General features: G+C 34.8%; 1 protein-coding gene across 3 annotated transcripts; it reads right to left on the bottom strand.

The window, feature by feature from the left end:
* Positions 1-246: 246 nt before the first annotated feature.
* On the bottom strand, positions 247-19896 carry LOC110757959 (U5 small nuclear ribonucleoprotein helicase). 3 transcript variants are annotated; one of them, XM_021959711.2, is made up of 49 exons: positions 19658-19891; positions 19177-19238; positions 18927-19095; positions 17645-18098; positions 17480-17545; positions 16973-17074; positions 16582-16884; positions 15603-15719; positions 15449-15508; positions 14962-15033; positions 14738-14854; positions 14479-14640; positions 14117-14182; positions 13849-14001; positions 13685-13768; positions 12926-13000; positions 12692-12823; positions 12542-12607; positions 12336-12401; positions 12120-12242; positions 11409-11558; positions 11003-11215; positions 10634-10789; positions 10317-10541; positions 10137-10238; positions 9946-10026; positions 9746-9826; positions 9426-9629; positions 9195-9311; positions 8974-9096; positions 8476-8565; positions 8276-8401; positions 8041-8103; positions 6711-6799; positions 6230-6320; positions 5475-5624; positions 5202-5393; positions 5016-5081; positions 4736-4891; positions 4508-4651; positions 3749-3816; positions 3483-3648; positions 3327-3389; positions 2867-2962; positions 2602-2769; positions 1692-1862; positions 1362-1505; positions 1165-1296; positions 247-510 (listed from the first exon to the last, which is right to left on the bottom strand). In XM_021959711.2, exons 1-49 carry the CDS (start codon positions 19762-19764, stop codon positions 427-429), a joined length of 6267 nt encoding a protein of 2088 aa, XP_021815403.1. In that variant the 5' UTR covers positions 19765-19891; the 3' UTR covers positions 247-426. The 3 variants fall into 3 exon arrangements, with proteins under 3 accessions (XP_021815403.1, XP_088107927.1, XP_021815406.1); XM_088251801.1 differs by lacking the exons at positions 247-510; positions 1165-1296 and having other exon boundaries at positions 1406-1544; positions 19658-19896; XM_021959714.2 differs by lacking the exons at positions 247-510; positions 1165-1296 and having other exon boundaries at positions 1459-1580; positions 19658-19896.
* Positions 19897-21703: the final 1807 nt, after the last annotated feature.

Raw genomic sequence — 21703 nt, forward strand, 5'->3', positions numbered from 1 at the left:
AAAAAGAATTGAAAATAGTATTTATATACCGGCCGGCAACGTGGCCGCATTTTGGGAGCAAACACGCATAGCAGCACTTTGATCTCCACCTTTCGTTTTTTTTTTTTTTTTTTTTCTGAAAGCATTGACTTTTCATTCTGTTTCTTGTACCCCATAATTGACCTCTGCGTTAATTTTCTTCCTAATCTTGGTCTTGCGATTTTATGCAGCTTGGTTGTTTTTAGTTAGCCCATCATATAGCCTTAATTTCTCAGGGAGCTAATTACAGCTGTTATTTTATTCATAAATATATATATTTGAGTTTTTACATTTCGCTGTTGAATTTTATAGTCCTCATGCTTTCTAAAGACACAGAAAAAATAAAAAAAATCTATAAATATACACCTTAAGGTCCAATGCATCTACTGATAATATATCCTGCTTTGGTTACTGCCGTTGAATAAGCTCTGAAATAGAGTGCTCTTGCTCGAAGCCCACATAACAATCTGAAATTAAAGTCAATTTCATCCCCTGAAAAGCACGGTAAAAAAAATGTTAGCAAGCAAAGCAAGAAAAAGTTCCAACTTATAAAGATGAAGTTACAAGGGGGAACAAATTGAAGCTTGTCTTCTTCCTACAACATAAATGCATGGACTCTTTAGTGGTATTAGTAATAGGTGCAGAGACAGTAATACTAATAGTAATAATCTGCTACTACTATCACTGATAACAGCTACAACAATAAAAATACTCTTCTTAACAAATTTTTAAGAAAACTATTGTTAAGAATTGCAACAATAACAATAATAATTTCAATTGTGGTAGTGGTAGTGGTGTTAAGATAATACATAAGTAGTAGTTGTGGTGGACGTCGTTGTGCTAATTTTTTTGAAAACAAACTAGTACTATTATTATCACTGAGAGAGAACAAATATAATAGAACCGCTAAAACTGTGAATAATCTATAATGTAGGAAAATTTCTTTAAGTGGTGGGCAGTAATAGATAAAGGACCATTTACAATAACCCCCATTCATCCATAGTAAACGTCTCTCGAAAATTACTCTGTAGTGACCATATTTTAATAAAATATCGAAAGTCGGATGTTCGGTAAAAATGAATAATGTAATTGATGTATATTCGTATAATGGTCTTAGTCAAATTGACAAAAAAAGCCACATGGTACCTGGAGAGTATTAGGAGCTGATGGTAACTCCATGTGAGTAACCAAGTGATCAGAGAAAGATACTCTTTTTAGAGCATATAATTCCCATGTTGAGGCGTTCCCAAGGACCAACCACCATGCTTCGTTTTTCACCTGTAAAAGATAATCTGATGCTCAGTTTGGTTTCTCATTACTAGTTTAGAACAAGAAGTTTTTACCTTAGGGAAACGCGGGGTAAATGCTCTTGATTTGTTTTGCCTGAAATTGGTCTTCACCAGTCTGATGTCTAAAGAGTGAGACTTTCCGCTGTCCTTTTGCTGAAGTTTTAATTTCACTTCGATGCGGGGAAAAGGCTGCAGATCCTAGAACAACGGAAAATTGTAGATGCAAAGCAGCCAAAGCTACTGAAATCAGTTGACATGCCTGAAAGCCCATAACTGACTTGTATTTCAATAACTTACCCAGCCCACTTAAAAAGTTGTCCAGTCATGTTAAATCTTGACCTGTGGGTTAGTCAGCCATGTGTCAACTATCTTAGAAGTCCGTACCTGATACAATTTTGAAGCAGGAAAATTTCCAATCATGGTCTGCAAAGTTGCCTTGGGGAGATACAATAGTTGCTGTACGCTGAATATTCCTCTTTTGCTTAGCGAGTCAGCAAGTTCAACATTCATGCATGGCATCATCCATAAGGAAGAATCCCTATCAAACCATAAACCCTGAAAAGAACCCAAAAGATATGAGAAGAGGCTAGGAGCTGAAAACTCTACTTTCTTAAGGAACAAATCATCCGAGTCAAAGAGTAATTGTTAAAAATAAATAAATAGATAAATCAAATCTTCACCTTTTTCAGAAATAATTAGTGTACCATTTAAGTGCAAGTGTCGCACATTGTCCTTACAGACAAAAATATGGCTAAATTCCAAAGTGGCCCTTCTAACAACATTTTAATGAGTAGGTCATAATTTCTCATGTTTTAGGGGGTCTCTGAAGGTCTGGTTAACTCACATCCAACCCTTCCGTAGGCCAGATAAATCTACCTAAATAAGACAATACTAAATTGTTATAGACAGGCATCAATTTTCTAGTTGATTCTTCAGAATACAAAATCCTCAATGATATTAACACCTGGATTTTCTTATTTGTGATTTTGTAGAAGGTTTGAGTCCTACTGAAATGGCCCTATATTTTTTTAGGGTAATGTACTGTGAAAAAGAAAGACACAAAAGAGGAACTTCTCTTGGAAGACAAAGGAAAAATAAACAATAAAGGAAAGAGGCATGGACTAACAACATTCAAGGGTGCTCAGCATAGCCAATTAACATCTCTAACTAATCAACTGATATGCTGGCAGTAGAATGCAATAATATTAACAAGGCAGAATGCCAATTTGCACTCATCTTTTATTCTGGACAAGTACTACTAAGAAGTCAGAATTGTAACTACTAAGAAGAATACCTGCATGACCATTTGCAGAAGATGCATGCAAGTAATTGAGCTTGAAATCCACCCACTGTTAGCACATATATCTATCATGGCCTGGATGATTCGTATACTTTGATCCAATACTGACTTCAAGTCTGTGACGTAATCACTGATTGGTAATTCTAACTGTGAGAAATGTGCCTGAATGCAGAATTCATGCTTGGTAAGAGAATAAAACAATGAGAGAACTAAAAAGGAAAACAACAGGAAAAAACATATAGTTGAAGACAACTCTGACCTGAAATAGCAGATTGGCTTTGACATGTGGATCATCTAAGCGGTCCTTATCCACTTTATATCGAACTCTCTCAGACAATGCTTCATTGTAATTCTCCTATTATCAAAGAAGATATTACAGTTCGAAATCAAGAAAAAGATCTCATAATTTTTTAATACTTAAAATTTCACTATGATCCGATGTAGAACTTTATGTTGTCTTTGTGGTACGCAAAGAAAAACATATTCTTGTTAGCAAATTTGTATGGAGGAAGAATGATTCCATATGACTGCGACATATAATATAAATAGGACTGATACCACTTCGCTCACAAGCTAGTTGTTATAGGTCAAGTGTTAATTGTCTCCATTTTCAGAATCCACTGTTGAAAGATCTAGTCACTCAAGTGTGCCTCATTATGAATCCAAATAAAAAATAACAAAGCAAGTACCCAAGTAAGAGCCAACCATAGACTAATTACCTCGTTATGCCGCACAGGAAGTTCGTTATATTCAGAAGCAGCAGATAGGATATGCAAGAAGACCTAAAGTACAGAACCTTTTTAAGCATAACGGCATAAAAAGTAAAAGCGAGAAATTGGAATGCTGAGTAAAAATCTTCAAGAACCATTTCTTACTTCAAGCGATGTATCTGATCCTATGTTTGAACCAAACATTGATACAGTCATGTAGCTAAGATAATACTGGGATGCTATTGAACCCAGCATCGTTGGCTCTACATTGTCTTCATTCATCTTGATGCATCCACTGTCTTCCAGATCCTCAAATGTGTTTTGCACTAACCTGCCAAAATAATCAACAAGTAATCAAAGCAATGCCATCGAAAGAGAAAGCATATCCTGATAAAAGAAAAAAAATCCATGAGAATTGAGCATGGTATTACCTAGACAAATAAGAGCTGAGAACTTCAGGTTCAGTATTGTCCAAGCCATAGTAAGCTGGATTAAACATCTGCAGAAATGCTCATGTAAGATATTGTACAGGCTCAATAAATCAAATACTAAGGGCACAAAATAATCAAAACCAAAGGCTTTTAATTTGTGTCTTCACCATATTTAAGTACAAGAGGATCATTGTGCTGTTCTTGTCACAACAGCAATGCAAATGATAGGCGTTCTGAACTTTTACAGCAAAAAAAGATAGGTGTAGAGTATTGAAAAATTAAAAAGGAAAATGCTTTATTGATTAGATATAGGACTGCAAGACTTCATCCATTGACTTTCTTAGAAGTTCTGATATTCAAAACCCCAAACAACCTGATTCCTAGTATTTGAGGCGAATATTCAGAACATGATTTACCACTATGGGACACATCTGGCCATCCCTAATAGACTAGCTATTAATTGATCATGCATATTGAAAATTGATGGACTGCTTGTGATATGTATGGTGAAAGTAATATGATTTGTGTTTATTAATTGTTAGGCGGGCGGATTGTGATGAACATCTGCTCCCATCTTTCTTGTAGACATATTTGTTTCTCTATTTATTTAAAGTTTGTGTTTCTTTTCCAAAAAGAAGAAAAAATGATGACTGGAATCTGAGCAACTGTTGATTATAAAGGGAGAAAAGCATGTAATCTGATTCACATATTTCTTTCTTTCCATTTTTTATTCTATAGAGTCATGTGACAAAACCATACCAGTCTTCGAAATAAATATGTCCAGGTAAGATAATGCAACGCATCCTCTTTATGGCAAATTGTGCCAGAAACTATCTCAGCATTGATGTGATTGTGCAACTGTTCCCTCAGACTGCTCTCAACGGGAAATGGTTCATATAAAAACTGCAATGCATAAAACCACAAATTATTCCAGCACCTTATGAAATATAGCATTCCACTAACAAAGTTCACCACATCAAATCTAACCTTTTTATAGAAGCTCTTTTTGGGCTCATGAACAAGAATGACTGCTTTCCCATGTTGATCAAATTGTGGGCGGCCAGCACGACCCATCATTTGCAAGATATCTGTGATTGGAAAATCAACATATCTCTTTGTTTTCCCATCATAATATTCTGTTCCCTGTGAGAGAATCAACAGTTCTGTAAATTTGTCCTGAAGAACAGCTGCTGCAGTATACTCCTGCTAGAAAGCTTTGTAAATCTAGGAACCAAATGAAAAAGATACTGCACAAATTTTGCCTTACCTTAATAATGACCAGATGAGCTGGAAGGTTTACACCCCATGCCAATGTGCTGGTACAAACCAATACCTATAATTTAATATATATGCCTAATCAATATATAGAGTAAGAAAATGATCTTTTTATATTCTCCTTTCCTAATGTGTTTTTCAGGAAAGACTCATGATTACTGAGGTAAAAGAGAAATGCCTGAATTTTGTTGTTTGCAAAAAGCTCCTCAACCAGAGATCTATCTTTGTCATTCAGACCGGCATGGTGTAATCCAATGCCAAACTGCAAAGTGTGCCTCAGGTTATTATCAGTGACCTGAGAAACAACCATCTGTAGGGCTTCTTCTGGCATGCTAAGAAACTGCCTTGGATGTTCATCTGATGTTGCAAACTTCAATTACAGAAAAGTACAAAACAAATTAGTCAACAGTTATGGAATGCTTCATAATTCCAGTATGACCTTGAATCCTACCTGAATGAGGTCCAATGCAGTAAGCCTTGTCTGTCGACGAGAGGAAACAAATATTAAAACTGGTTTCGTAGGTGAATGGGTGCCTATTGCAGCATATGCTGGCTTGTTCATGCTATTCATCCTTGGGCAATAGAACTTTCCAGGGTATCCCTGTTCATAAACTGACATATTACTGCTATGAAGTAAATATACACGAGGCCCTTATCTACTTTCATTTCAACGTGAAAAAGGCACACATGTACAAACAGACACAGCTCCATATGTCCACCTCATCTAGTGCACATCATCACTATCATAATAATAGGTAAGCTAACATGCATAGATCAAAAGGAAAACAGTATAATTTGTGTGGCCACATATCCAATTTTAAATACCTTTGTATCATTGTATGTAATATCTCTCAACACGTGTATGTACTATTGAGAAAAGAAACAATTACATAGGACTAAGTGTCCAGTGAGATACAAATTTAACAGCTAATATTAATGCAAAGGATTGCAGACCATGATCAGAAAATCTCACAATTAACTCTGCATCTAAAAATAACTACCATACCACTATTGTTTCTATAAAACCAAAACAATTACTATAAAACTTAATAACACAGCACAAGAAATAACAAAGAAGTTGTTACAAAGTAGCTTGCAAATTTAAGGACATTATTCCCCAGGAGAACAAATTGACAAATCATTTTAAAGTAGAACAGAAAGACTAAAAATGAAATCAGAAGCCATTTGAAACACTAAATCAATTACCTGGATATGGACTTCAAGAGGTACAGGTCTCACGCTTGGTTTGAAATTGAAGAGTCCGATTTCCCCAACACCCAGCCAATCAGCCAAATCCCTAAGTAATTGCAACGTCATAAGAATATAAGAACATAATACATTAAGCAAGGATAAAGAGAAAAATAAACCAATTCAAGTGCGCCAATTCCACAAAAGAGCATAAAGCACGTGACAACTACCACTCTTGCTTAGCTTTGCAATTGTATAAAAGCAGTATAATTAAAACATGCCTAAGAACCCTGATAATATTGATGACAAATTAAACCATATCTAACTAAATAATGCATCAGAGAGGGTTGCATTGAGTGATCTACAAACATATGTCACTCAAGGATCCAACTCAGCATCAGATGTACATATGGCAACAAATTATTTATACATAAAAAATACTAGAGGACTTCGAGGTGAGATAACATGATGCTAGGATCGAAGATACATAAAAACATACCCTGCATTTGCTAAAGCTGTAGAAAGGCCTACAAACCGTACTTCACGCTCTGTCTGTGATGATATGTATCTCATCCTTGACACAATAACCTGGAACATAAAAATTGCACTCAAACCCAGTCCAACAAATATGTGCTAGTTTCCATCAAATATCAGGTCACCGACCCGCACATATTTGTACATATAATTTTGCAATCATTACATAACTATTTAAAAAATAAGGGATCCAATTATAAATAACAAAGATTCAAGAAATATTTACGGGATTGAATTAAGATTGGCAGACTTATGAGCCTAATACTAACCTGCTAAGTAATAATACAAGAAACATGAAATTGAAAAGTTTACATTCAATAAGGAATAATGCTATCAAGACTTTCCCTTCAGAAATCAAGTCATTTATCTACTATTTCGTTACATATGAAAAAAAAATTAATTGGTAAAGAATAAAAATAGAGAACAGAAAGCCTATGATAAAAGTTAATCACACTTGACTCTAGATCACAAATTACAATAAGTTGCTCCAACTTGTACACAGGTTGATAACCCTAATACATACATTAAAATACAGACCTAAAAAATGTGCACATTAGATATATTTAAAGCTGAAAGAACTATTAACTGTTTTAGAAAAGTCCTTTATAGTAGTACGTCTTTCTAATATTAATAGAAGGTCTTTTCATATTACAACAAACACCACGTTGGAAATAAGATGCCTAATTGTTATTTGAAAAAGCTCAGGCTGTTTCGAAAACTAAATAATATAAGGAGCCCCACAACTTTCCTTAGTTAATAAGTCTCTATGTCTTTTATTTGTAGTACATTTATGTTCATCTTCTTTATAATATTATGAATATATAAAAAAAGTAAAGTAATAAAAGAACAGTTTTCCTTCTCCAGAAGTATATCAGTTGGTCATCTAAAGAATAGTGTCCACACACACATACGGAGATATGTATCTGCCAGTTTCTACTGCAGCATGAAAATAAGCAAGTTCATTTCTCTTATATGTCAACTTTTGTGATTTCTCACAACTAACTAGAACCCAATGGAGCAGAACTTTTGAAGCATCCCATTATAAATCCTTTACAAATTAAAGGAATAGCTACATTCAATCCATATATTCATTGAGTTACTTCTTTTATTTGAGTTAAATAAATAATTTGAAATATTATAGGGGTAATACTTGACGCTCAAAACTCAAATTTTACTACACAATCCATAATATCAGTAAATATGTTACAAAAAGTGTGACCCAAAAAAAAAAAGGATGTTACACAAAAAACTATTGGTTCATTTTAGCTTAGAGCACTAGAGTTTTGCATAGGTACCTCAAGGATGGGTCCCCGGTCAGCTCCCAACAAGTGAATCTCATCCAAGATCATAAGCCCAACCTACTGATGAAATACACACATTAAGACATAGCTTGCACAATGACTTGAGAAGATCTAGTGGAATTTAAGTGTGAAAAAACAAGTAAAAATTAAGTAGAAAAGTAACAAGACAAATAAACTAATGCCTTCTTGAAGAAGAAAAAAATAATAATATGTGAATGAATGAATGCACCTTTTTAACATAGGCTCGACTATGCCAATTACGACTGATACCATCCCACTTCTCAGGAGTAGATATTATGATATCCGCTGACAATATGGCCATCAAATCTGGAGTATAATCTCCAGTCATTTCAACCTGATAAACGATTGAGTTATTACCAGTACCACATGTTAAGATGTTATTTATAGCTATAAGGGGAAAAAATTCACCATCTTTTTCCCTAGGTGAGAGACAAGACGTCTTTTCCAATCATTCATTCTTTCCCGAACAATAGCCTTCAAAGGTGCTATGTAAATTACCTACAGTCAACAATTCAGAAACAGTACAATTTAGTGTATAAAGCAGCATTCAAAACACGTAATGGAGCACAAAGATCATACACCAAATGTTTCACCCGCACAATAAGGAACCTCAAGTGCAGAATCAAAATTTTATACTTAACTACAGAGCATACTATTTGATGATAATCAGAATCAAATCACAGCAGAGCTGTATGGTATGAAAACACACAAGTAATTCAGTCTATAAATTTGATAAAATGTGAAAGCATAAGACCAGGTGAGTAGTGACAGTGATTTCCTAGCTTTACCCAGATCAGCACCAAGAAGTGCCGTCTTCCGGAAACAAACCAAACCCTTTCTCATTTAGCATTTCTCTATCTATTCTTGTTCTGTGTTATATTGTATACAGAAAAGTGGAGGAGATACCTTCATATCAGGTTGGGTATTGAATAGGCGAAGCATAGCGAGCTCAGCAGATATAGTTTTCCCACTTCCAGTGGGAGCTCCTAATAGAACATTATTGTCTGTGTGATACAGGACATGGAAAGTCTGCCCAATTCCGGAAAAAGAGTATCAAGTCATTGAAATGTGATGGGTACGCCTGAAAATGAAACACGAATAAAAGGTGTAGAACCACTGAACCAAACCTGTGTTTGTATTGGATTAAAGTGTGAAAATTTGTACAATGCTTCATAAATACTGTTGCCAAGTGAAGTCACAGGGAGAGGCTTCAAATCTAGCAATTCTGTGTGCGAAGTACTAGCCTGAAGAAACCAATAGTTTTCTGATGAGACAAACCTTTTGGCAGGAGTACCTTGGCATTTATGAAACAAATAAAAAAATCCACCATATCCTAACAAACAATAAAATATAAATACCTCTGGCAGTGCTAGATTCTGGAAGGATATGGTGTAGAAAGCCTCTGCATGCAACCAAGAATCAGAAACAGCACGAATATAATACTGAGGTGGATGTGGCTCAAATATTGGCACAGTGAACGAAAGCTTCTGAGGTTCCCCTTTGGACATCCGCTTTGTCAGAGTGAAAAGCTCTGAGTGGTAGATGTGGTCATTCTCAGAATCCTATAATGCAAGATAAAATTTAAAATATCAATCAAAATTTTGTTCTTTAAACATGTATAATATATGAAGCCATGACCCGCACAAAATTAACTAGAAAGTGGATACCACGTCAGCACCTCAACTAGAATCCACCAACGCTGGGCTGTGCCATGAAAACGATCTTTCCATATAAAGTCTGGTGTAATAACCAAATCCACCTGAAAATTAAAAATATATTTTAGTATTTCAAAATATTATTCTTGAATGATGAGTCAACAATATTTAACGAGGTAAAAATTACTATAAAAAGAAATATGAGGTTCACAAGGGAAGCTACCTTTAAAACAGTTCTGGTGATTGGACTTACAGTTGCTGACAACTGGATCCATGGAAAATATCCCAAATATTGCTTGACCAACTTGAATTAGCCAATGAAAGAAAAGGAAAAAAGGGTTAAACAAATTTCTTACTGTTTGGTGTATCCAATACCAGGGTGAACTTTAAAGGACCATACTAAAGACAATATACCCTTCCTCCAGGTGCATAGCGAATCAGTGCTCCAATGTCTTTTTCCTGCATCTCATATAGGCGATCTAAGTCAGCCCCTCGTTCTTCAAGCTTTCGCACTATCTGTATGAATAGAAACATAAGTTCAAACAATGGATTACACTTTCCGCAATTAATATTATAAAAGTAAGTTGTACAAACTTCTGCTGAAAGATCTCTGTCAAATTGTCTGAGAGGATGCTGATGGGGCCAAACTTGGCGATCCACAGCCTTGCAATATTCCAACATGAACAGTGACATCTCAGACCAGCCTTTTCGTAGACAAATCTCGAATAATGCCCGCATAATGCGTGCCAAGCTTGCACTTATGTATGCAGCATCAGAAACCAACGAAAAGGTATCAATCGAGCCACGAGATATGTACAACTGCAAAACACATAAGCCATAAATTAGTTAACAAATACTTCCTTTTTCTAACTTCTTCACTAGCATTTGGTACCAGTTGAGCATAAAGCAACCTGAATGAGAATGGATATCTTTCCATGTTTATTTGAAGGACCCCCCTTAACTTCTAATGGGCACGATGATCGCACCAACGTCTCTAGCTCATTCTGTTCCTCATCTCGAACAACAATATTTTCAAATTCAGAAGAGTGGGCTACCATGTCTATTACCTGAAGGAACAGAAAAAGCAGCACCAGCGAAATCAAATTAAATGATAATTATTAAAAAGAAACTCTATATTACAAGAAATACAGAGAAACATATTTCGAAGCTGTGCGTAGGATTCTTTTCTGAAAACGAGTTTGATAGAAGAAATGAATGGGGTGTAACTGGTAGGAAAATAAATTTAAAATACAGATAAAATAGTTCACAAAAACAATAACCTCAGTCTCATTCATGTGGCGTCTCAACATTTCATTGTATGTTTCAACACTTGAGTATTGAATATAAAAGTGGCTTGCAATTCGACCAAGCTCTGTACAATAAAAGTTGCCACTTTTCTCATCAAAGCGCATCATTTTTGCTTTGTCCAGGGCACGTGCAGCATCTGCTATGAGAGCTCTTTGCTTTAAACTCAAGGAAGGATCAGCAACAACCTGCAAAAGGCAGAAGAAAATATCAAAAACATGAAACAAGCAAAAGCAAATATCCTATACATAAGCACCATTAAAGACAAATGAATTATACATCATGTCCTCCTGAGAATAAAGTCAGGCTGCTAGTCAAGGAAATGTTCAACAAGGATCAACCAATCAACCATATAGGTAAAGTCAAATCAACATAGACTACCTCATCCCACCCAATACCATACACCAAAGGGTTCAGCCTCATTCTTATGAAAAGGTACGTATATCCAAGCCATGCACAAGCTTCCTTGACATTGGTGACAGTACCAAGTGCCACCTCTGCATTTAAATTGTCTTTCAAGGAAGTAATAAACTGCATAGAGAAAATTTCAAGAACAATAAGGAAAAGTGAATCATCTTAACATATCCTTGGATAACTTCAAACACACAAACATGCAAAACTCAAAGTTTATAACACACAAGAATGTTATCATATCACCATTCTACTTCCTTTTATAACATAAAACTTAAGCATGCGGAGGACTTTTCTTTGCAGCATGTCAAGGCATAATGAAGTACCCAAAGGCACATCCAGATCAATGATACCTTGGCCTAGCACTTCCAGATCTACTAAAATTGACTAATAAGCAAAATTTGAAGTGTACCTTGTCCCACAAATTAGTTACACTTTCAGATCTAAAGCAGAATGATAAGCAATGTTTAAAGTAAATAATCAAATAAACGCAGATTCAAAACCACCTAAAACTTATCTGAATATGTCAAAACCACCTAAAGTTGACTAATAAGCAATGCAAGGACTGTCTAAAATTTAACTAGGTACTTGACATTAGGAATAAGAGGAACTCACCCACTGACTGACCTGGCTACATACATAACTTAATGTTCTAAGCTCTCACTTAAACTACACAAGTACCTGACTTTCTATAGGAAGTTGGCTTGTCAGCAACCGCAAATAGTAGGCCAGTTTGTCATGAGATGTAATTATAATGCCTTCACCACTTTTGTCGAATTGAGGTCTCCCAGCCCGTCCAAATATCTATAGAAATATATCATGAGAACAGAAAAACAAAAGAACATATGATAAATTTTACTTAAGATGTATTTACAAGAGAAGAGCTTTGAGTCTCACCTGCATAACATCTAGCATGCCCAGGTCTCGCCAACCGCCAGCCTTTGGATCATATAATTGAGTCCCCTAAAGAAAACACCAGGTACTTCAAATATAATGTTTTTTTTTTCACATCTTGCATCGTTAGAAAATTAAAGTGCCTAAGCTAAATTAGCGCAAAATTTACGCCATGGAAATAAATAATAATTTCAGAAATGTGCACAAACCTTTATCACAACAGTATGAGCTGGTAGATTTACACCCCATGCCAAAGTTGCCGTACAAACAAGTACCTAAAACAGAAAATAACACTATCTGAAAAATATTTCAGCCAAATATATTAGTGCTGCTACGAAGGGTAACTAGATGATATCTACCTTCAACAGTCCATCAGAGAAAAGGCGCTCAGTCAGCCCTCTATCAGTACGTAACATCCCAGCGTGATGAACTCCAACTCCAAATTCAAAAAGTGCAACAAGATCTTTGTTTCTGGACTTCATAACTTCCCTCTGAAATTCATAAAATGATGCATGTATTAAAAGAAATAAAAGGTGTGATACTAATAATAAGATCCAGGACATAAATGATTCTTTCTTCTTCTTTTTCCCTGCCTGGATCAACGAAAATTGTGGGTGTTCATCATTCTTAAAATACTCCAGTCCTTCAAACTTGCGAGCAAGTTCAACCTGTTCAACATGTAATAAGTAGTTAAAAGTGAAAGCAGAGCATAACACACCACACATGATTGACATTGAAGAATTATAAAAAATTGAAACTAGCTAATCTTGCTATGATAAACCACATTGGTGGTTGCTCTATAAGAATTCAAATGTCACAACAGATTTTATCCATTCAGATTATATTTAATATCGCATCCCTAATTGCATCCCTTTGAAATTATACCAACATGGTCCTTATAATCCATTTAACTGACATCTTAAGGAACTTCAAAATTATCCCAATAAGTTCACACATTTAAAATCAAACTTCCAATGATTACTGCATCAATACAGATCATAGTTTTTTAGTACATTAATATATTTATTTTTCACTCAAGTCATATTGTTGATAAATTTTATCTTTTTGAACCAAAGCAATATCATTAACTCGAAAACTAAAAACAATATAAGAGAAAAGAAATGGCACATATTCTCCAAAGGAAACATATTATACAAATATCAAGGCATTACTATGGCTGAAATCAAAACTTGCAAGGAATCGTACTGGTCCAGCTGATGCAATTGCATCAGCAACCAACTGAAGCTTCCTCATTTTTGAAGTCAGCATGACTAGTTTATTATTAACACTTGCAAAAAAGAATTTCAACCAATTAGAAACCCACAAAAGTAAGATGGAATATAAAGGTATACCAATTTCTGAGCTGTTTTTGCTGTGTCCTTTCGAGAATGAACGAATACCATTGCCTGATAACCTTGCCTGAGTGATTCAACAACCTGGCAGAAAAAGTATCAATCAGTTAAATAATCGTTCTAATACATACATTACACAAAGGAGAGCCCAAGGAAAAAGAAACCTTCTTGTAGCATATCTCATTCTGCAATTCAATACGGGCTGTAAAATTCTGCTCACTAATACCAATATACTGCTGTGCGAGGGGCACTGGGCGATAACTAGAATCAAAGAAGAAGAGTCCTGCTTCTGGATTCACTCTCAGAAACTGTGCAACCTGGGTGGTTATAAAAGAATAATCCACATTAACAAATAAATAGAATAGACTTCAGAGTACAGCATTTCAAGACCAATAAATACAGATAAAAGATATCATCAGGTGACCAAAATACCTCTAAATAGTTCGGTAGAGTGGCTGAAAGGCCCACAATGCGTATCATTGTCTGTGTAGACTCCACCTGCCACACACATTTTATAAATTTTTTTATAAAAAAAACAACTAAAAAGTAAACAAAAGGTCATAAGCAACTAAATTTTTTGCAACCAACCATAAACTACATAAGTAACATGTAAGTTGTAACAGACATCTGATAAACATTTTAAATATAAACATCCAGCTATCACATTAACCCTAATAAGAAACAGATAATACCTCTCCAACTTTCATGAGCATAAGTTGCAACTGTACAAATGTTCTCACCTAGTTATTCAGCAGAAAGAAGGCAAGAACACTAATAATTCAGTAAAAGTTTACCTGGCGCAAAGTTCGAGCAACTAGTGCCTCAATTACAGGGCCTCTATCATCATTTAAAAGATGCACTTCATCAATAATTAGGAGCTTCACCAACATTGAAAGTGACATGTCACTGCTCTTGCGAGTAATGACATCCCATTTCTCAGGTGTTGTGACTATCATCTGAATAAGAAGAAAGTGAAGCCGTTAAGATTTTCATTTTCCTCTTTTAGGTAACAGTTAAAAGCACACAGATCACACAGAATTTGATAAAAGTAACCTGAGTTTCTTCAAGTTCATTCTTAGAAAGTTGCATGTCTCCAGTAAGTTCTCTCACAGTCATATTCAATGGAGATAAGCGATGGCTAAAAGTTGATGTAACTTCTGCAGCTAATGCCTGAAAAAAACATGATAATAAATAACAAGCCACTATTTCAATGCCTACTTTCCCACCCCACCCGGTCAGAAAAAAAAAAAAGGAAGAGAGTTATATAGGGTGGATACCTTCATTGGTGCAACATAAACTATCTTAAATTCATCTTTATGCAAGTAACCATCTTTGAAGTGCTGTCCAATCTGCCACAGAAAATGCCTACTCACTATCTAAATCTCAGAATGGATGTTATACTTCCATACTGAATATTTTCAAAAACTAAATAGGTTGAATTCAACATGAAAAGTACTATAAGTACATCACCATGACATAAAAGGAGTCGAATAACTAAGGCAGCCAAAAGCTTAGTTTCCTTGCTATATTTTGCAAGCTGATATCTTTAACACACTAACCCTCCCAGAAAAATATATACAATACCAGCTCATATGACAGTACAGCTGTTCCCTTGGCATTTTAACTATGCAATTAACCCAGATTAACTCATACACAATACAAAACCAAATGTGTAAATTTGAGATCAAGCCAGAGTAGTAAGAGAAAAAGTATGATTGCCAAAAATGAGAATAGAGACCCAGAAATAGCCAAGCATTTGTATACCTCATGTAGAATAGAAATCATAGCTATGTTTGTTTTGCCAGCTCCTGTTGGAGCACAAACCTGCAAGTAAATGGAAATCACATTCAAGCATATCATATCAGCACTTTCACTGCAATGGTTGGTATTCACATAATCAACAGAATCAATAACTTACTAGTATATTTTCATTAGTGTAATAAACAGTATGAAATATGCGGCTCTGAATACGGTTCAGAGACTTATATCCACGAAAAGCAGCTTGAGCAAATTCATCTAACTCCGTTATCTCAATCTGACAGCATAAGACAGTAAACATAAATTGCAATAAAAGAAATGGAGGTCAGTAAGTGATAAAAGAAATAGCAAGCAAGGACAATCCTATTTGTTTAACCACCAGAAAACACGCAAATTATTATGGTTAGTTTGCCAGAGAACTCCATACTGGAAATATATATTCATACAATTATCTCAGAGATACAAAGAATTTCATGCTCAATATAATCTCCTAAAGAAAGTACTATCCAGAGGCTTATACATGTAACATACATTCTATCCAATCCCTTTCCCCTGTTCGAAATCAACACAAAAAAACAAATATGATAAAATGTTGGCAAAATGAAGAAAGCCTCCAAGAAATATTTCTTTCTCTGGGACGGGGACATAAGGGAAGTTTCTATAAGCTAGCACAAGTCATATCAGTCAATTTATAGGCCCTTGCGCAAGTTCCAAGATAGGACTACTTTGATTTCATTTCATAAGTTCATAAGTAATACAACAAAAGAAATTTTCTTTTTAGTTGACTGCCTTGATGAACAAAGAGTGGCAATGTTCTCTTAAAAGGACCTGTACACCGAGAATTCTTAATTCTATTTTATACTCTGTTCATGCTTTCTTCGCATGTTTTGTATAATAAACTTAGCAATTCCTATTGGTCATGGAAAGAGAAAAAAAACATGTCTAGTATTTCAGTGTTATGAGAGCAGCTAGTATCTAAAAAATATAGGAGATTCACCCACTAGGGGTCCACTTGTGCATTTCCTAAAGGTCCCTATAAGTCATCTCCAATCATCAAACTTAAGTAAGAATATTGAGAACCAGTAAATAAAACTAAAATGATAAACATGAAGTAGAATGATGGAACTGCAAATGGGTACCAGCTTTTCTCCAGGTTTCATTTGTGCTGTTGGTGTTGGGGGAATAATGACCTCCTCATATCCCTTATGATGCTTCCTCACAGTTCCTTGAGGAAGAGCACTAACTGCTAAAGATTGAGGCCCTTCACCAAGCGCTAAGAGATCATCAACAGGATTTTTTCTTTCACTTGCTTGTAGTAAAGAAGAAAAATTTACAGCAGCCAGTTCACTATCAGTGCCATATTCTGTTCCTCGTCTTTGTCGCTTTTCCTCTTTGCGCCGAAGTTTATCAATCTGTCGTTCAGTTTCTGTTTGAACAGTAACCTGAAAACAGAAGTGCAATGCTTGATTCCATATGTTTTTTATGATTTATGTGTTAATGAGAACAAATCTTTTACATAAGCGGTTATACCTGTGTGCCATAACTAGGCATACGTGATTGAGAGCTTGACAATTTGTCAGATTTCAGTCCCAGTAACCCATGATGGATGGCATCAATAAGTTCCTTTCGATGCTGGGAAAATATAGAAAACAATATTTAAAGAAGAAACTTTAGCTGTACACTTATCAAAGCGTAAATCTGGAATAGACTTCTCTAACAAAAACCCATCCAATATGCATACCAAGATGGCCAGAGAAACAATTGTATCCGACAATTGAAAATGTGGTATTCTGTTAAAAGAGAGGGGAATGAACTTTGCATTTGAAGATCAAATCAGTTTATTTAACAGATAAGATCTCACCGCATGGCATAGTACCACTTCTTCAAATGAAGATCATGATGACACATAAAAAAGCGTACTGTGGGAAGGGGATTTTGTTTTGTCTATACATGTGTGTGTTAGTGGTGTTTTGGGAGGAAAACGTAAAGAGTAACTAAGATTAGTACAACAAAGTATTAGAATAATTATAGTCTTACTGATACGAGGTCTTGAACAGTTTCAAATGCACTATCCCCAACAAGATCTAACAAGACACCTGCTATCTTCATTGGGAAAATATCTCAAAATTAGTATGAAATCAGTTGTCTACAAAAACTTGAGAGTGAAACCCATAGCAAAAGTTAATGAAATTTAATGAGTACCTCGTCACCAGGTTTATCAGAGTCAAGCACCCGACAAATGGCCATAGCCAGTTCATCTCGGGAAAGCTGCGAACTACTTTTTGTTACTATCTGATCACATGCATCTTTTAACCAACTCAAATTGAAGCTTTGTCCATCAGTAGAAGGATGATGATCATTCAAGTTACTGCGACTATATAATCCTTCATAATATGAAGAAGAAATTCCAGTGCTTTCCTCACCCAATAACTCGCCATCCTCCAAAGAAACATCCACCAGAAATCGAGCTGGTGCATGGAAAACAAGGTCAGCACCAAATTCCACATTGTCATGAGTCCCGTTTACAGGCCTTTCTGAAACAAGTGTAGTCCCCTTATCACTGGACTGCATCCCTGCAAGTCTCTGGGCTAGGGAGGCAACTTTCTGCACGTTAGCATCTGAAACGGCATGACCAAGTAGTTTTTGCACTTCCAGCCTGCATTTCAAATATGAGTAAATGCAATCAAAATTCTTGAAACTTTTCTTCATTTTGATCCATAATTATTGTTAAAATTATTCACAATCTCAAACCCCGGATAATAAATAAATGAAATAAATACTCACTAGACACAATCCCAGCATTCTTTAGTTTTATTTTTATGACAAATTTAAACATCTTGTATAACTATGCACTGAATTGGTTTTATCCTTCGTGAGTCAAGGCTCGTTTGGGGTTCATAAGTGCTTTTTCTAGAAGCACTTTTATAAACACATCAAAAACTATTAAAAATCCAAGTGCTTACAGGAAAAGTACTTGGGTTGTCACCCATAAACACTTTATAATTTTTCTGCCAGACGTTGTCTAAAGCGCTTTTGGATGTTAAAAGTGCTTTTAGGCCTTCCAAAACCAGTCTCAAGCATGCCTTTAATCTGGTCTAGAACTGTTCAGTTTGGTATCTTGAGACTTAATTATTAGTAGTGGGATTTGAATAACGTGTTCATTGTGTTCCCGGAGGCCAGAGCACAAGAGATTCCTAAATGCAGTGACTCCGAAGTTTCTAAATTTTAAATATAATTGTACAACTAAATTTAACTTTACTTATCAAAATAAAAAAAACAAAAACCAAAAAAGCAAAATGTACTATCTGGATCTGCTAGCTTTTGGATAGATGCATTACTTATTTCTACCAGATATCCATGCACATTAACTATACTATAGTTAGTAAATATCATAATTTGAACATGACACATCAACCACTTATAAAACTAATTTAATTTCTGTCTGATAAAAAGGAATGTTAATTATTGGGAACATAATTCTTACTTTTTTCCGGCAATATTTGTTTCAACATTGTCTTCCTCCTCTGGCCTGCCAAAAAGATGGTACACGGTCAGTGCCACCTCACGAAACTCTTCGGATGGAACTTCTCCATCTATCAACTCCACCACAGCCCCAGTAAACTGCTTGTAAGCTTGCCGCACTTCAACCGAGGCTGTCCACAAATTTTCGATTTATTCAATATATCATATACGACGTGGTATGTCCACAATTTCATTACAGCAAGTTGTCTTACCTTCTTCCCATCTATAAACTATCTTCCGTGCAAGCTCTGACTCATCAACTGAGCTCGAAGACCTACAGCGCAAAAGTTCAAAGGTTCAAAAGTTATTTTGGGATTAATTGATCAAAGACCAAGTAATTAGGAATTATACACAGCTTGACTAGTAAAAATTAGCACAAATTTCACGTGCCCAGCAGTGCATTACTCCTCCATTTGGTCACTAAGGAGCCTAAGGGGCACAGAAAATTTATAGAACATGAAATTTCGATAACGTGCTTTGAACTTTTCCATTAAAAACCAGCTAAGCCAAATTGCATTAATCTCATTGCAGGGGAAAATTCGGTATTCCAAGTCCTATCTTATACTAATACGTTTCCTGCTTACTTTGCCTCACTTTTCCTAGGTTTTCTTGGCAGTCAAACAGAACATTACAGTAAAAAAAAACTATGAGAAGGAAGAAAAAAACAGAGAGTGAATTGTTGAAAGGAAGTACTGGCGAGGCTTCTGGCTCTGAAGGATGAGCTTGCGCTGCAAATAGGCCTGGTCGATGTCAAAGGGCTCTCTGAGAGAGCTGGTCAGGCGCGGAAGCTGAACCAACATTTTTTTCCTAATTCTTCAGCCTAAACAAAGCCTCGGTGCTCCGATCCAATGTCAATCTTCGACTGTCGGGTTTTATAAGTAGGCTTTTGGTACAAGAAAGTAAATGAAGCAAGCGAACAAATGTATACGGCTCAAGACTCCGACCCGATTTTCGTTGCATTTTTAAAAATTTCTTTTGTAACAGTACGCTATTCAGAAAAAAAAAATTGGACATCTCCTAGCTTTCAGAAAAAAATTAAATAGAATATTTTAAGAATATAGTAACAGTACGCTATTCTCTATAAATATAATATTTTAACAGTATAGCCGAACGGCTATACCCTATCCTCTGGAAATAGAATATTTCAACAGTATAGACGATCGGCTATACTCTACAAGTAGAATAATATAAGAGTATAGCCGCGCGGCTATACCCTTTAAATAGCAAAATCTGAATTTCTCTTTTTAAATTACTTTAATTAGTAGTTATGTTTTAATTATTATTTAATTAGTGAATAATTAGTATTTAAATCTTTTATGAAATTAAAAAAATTAAAAAAATTAATTGCTATTTATTAAGTAATATAATTTATGGAGCTAATTAAAATATTTAATACTAATTATTCACTAAAAAAATACTAATGAAATTAAATAAATGAGGTTAAGATATTATTTAATTACTTAAAAGAAAATTTGAAAAAAAATATATTGAACCAAAGATACTAAGTTTATATTTATTTTGAAAAAAAACCTCTCCCGACGAATTTTGCATCGGCACAAGTCTATTACGGCGAACATTTGTCGAATTAGACATCTCCCAACGAAGTTTCATCGGCAGAGGTAATTTTCGTCGGGAGATATCTAATCTGGCAAATATTTGCCGGCATAAACTTGCCGACGAAATTTCATCGAGAGAGGTTTAAATGTTCGAATATATATAAGGAAATATGACAAAGGGAACCTAAAAAGATAAGCAACCTCTTCGTATCACTCCTCATACACATTCAACACACAAACAAGGCATAAATATTCCCTCAACCATAAGCGCACGCATAGGAACAAAGCTAGAAATATGCACCGTGTCTAATTGATACATTATCTTAAGGCTCAGCTTCGCTACAGAGAAATCCACATTTTTAATGTTGATGCAATGCGGAAATATATTTAAAGAGTATAGGCGCACGGCAATACACTATAAATACAAGATTTTAAAGGTCTAGCCTTGCAGCTATACTATACTCTTTAAATAAAATATTTTAGAAGTATTGCCGTGCGGACATACTCTATAAATAGAATATTTTAATAGTATAGCCGCGCGGCTATACCTTTTAAATAGCAAAAATCTAGATTTCTCTTTTTTAAATAGCAAAATCTGGATTTCTCTTTTAAATAGCAAAATCTGTTTTAATTATTATTTACTTAGTGAATAATTAGTATTTAGATATTTTATGAAATAAAAAAAATATTAAAAAAATTAATTGCTATTTATTAAGTAATATAATTTATGGAGTTAATTAAAATATTTAATAGTAATTATTCAATAAATAAATACTAATGAAATTAAATAAATAAGGTTAAGATATTATTTAATTACTGAAAAGAAAATTTGAAAAAAAATTTATTGAGCTAAAGATACTAAGTTTATATTTATTTTTTTTAAAAACCTCTCCCGACGAATTTTCGTTGGCATAGGTTTATCCCGGCGAAAATTTGCCGGATTAGACATCTCCTGACGAAATTTCATCGGCATAAGTGTTTTTGCTCTTTTTAAAAAAAAATTAAAGTCGAAAATTAGTTTCTTTACTTTTGTTTTTTGGCTAACTTATTTAATTTAATATATGTAATTAATTAATATCTTAGTCTTTTTTATAAATGACTTAATAAATAGTAATTAATTATTTTGTACTTTTTAATTTTTTTTAAAATATTAAATTATAATTAAAACATAGGGATCCCTTGT

Source organism: Prunus avium, chromosome 4 (genome assembly GCF_965620075.1).
Source record: "Prunus avium chromosome 4, drPruAviu1.hap1.1, whole genome shotgun sequence".
NCBI classification, from domain to species: Eukaryota; Viridiplantae; Streptophyta; class Magnoliopsida; order Rosales; family Rosaceae; genus Prunus; species Prunus avium.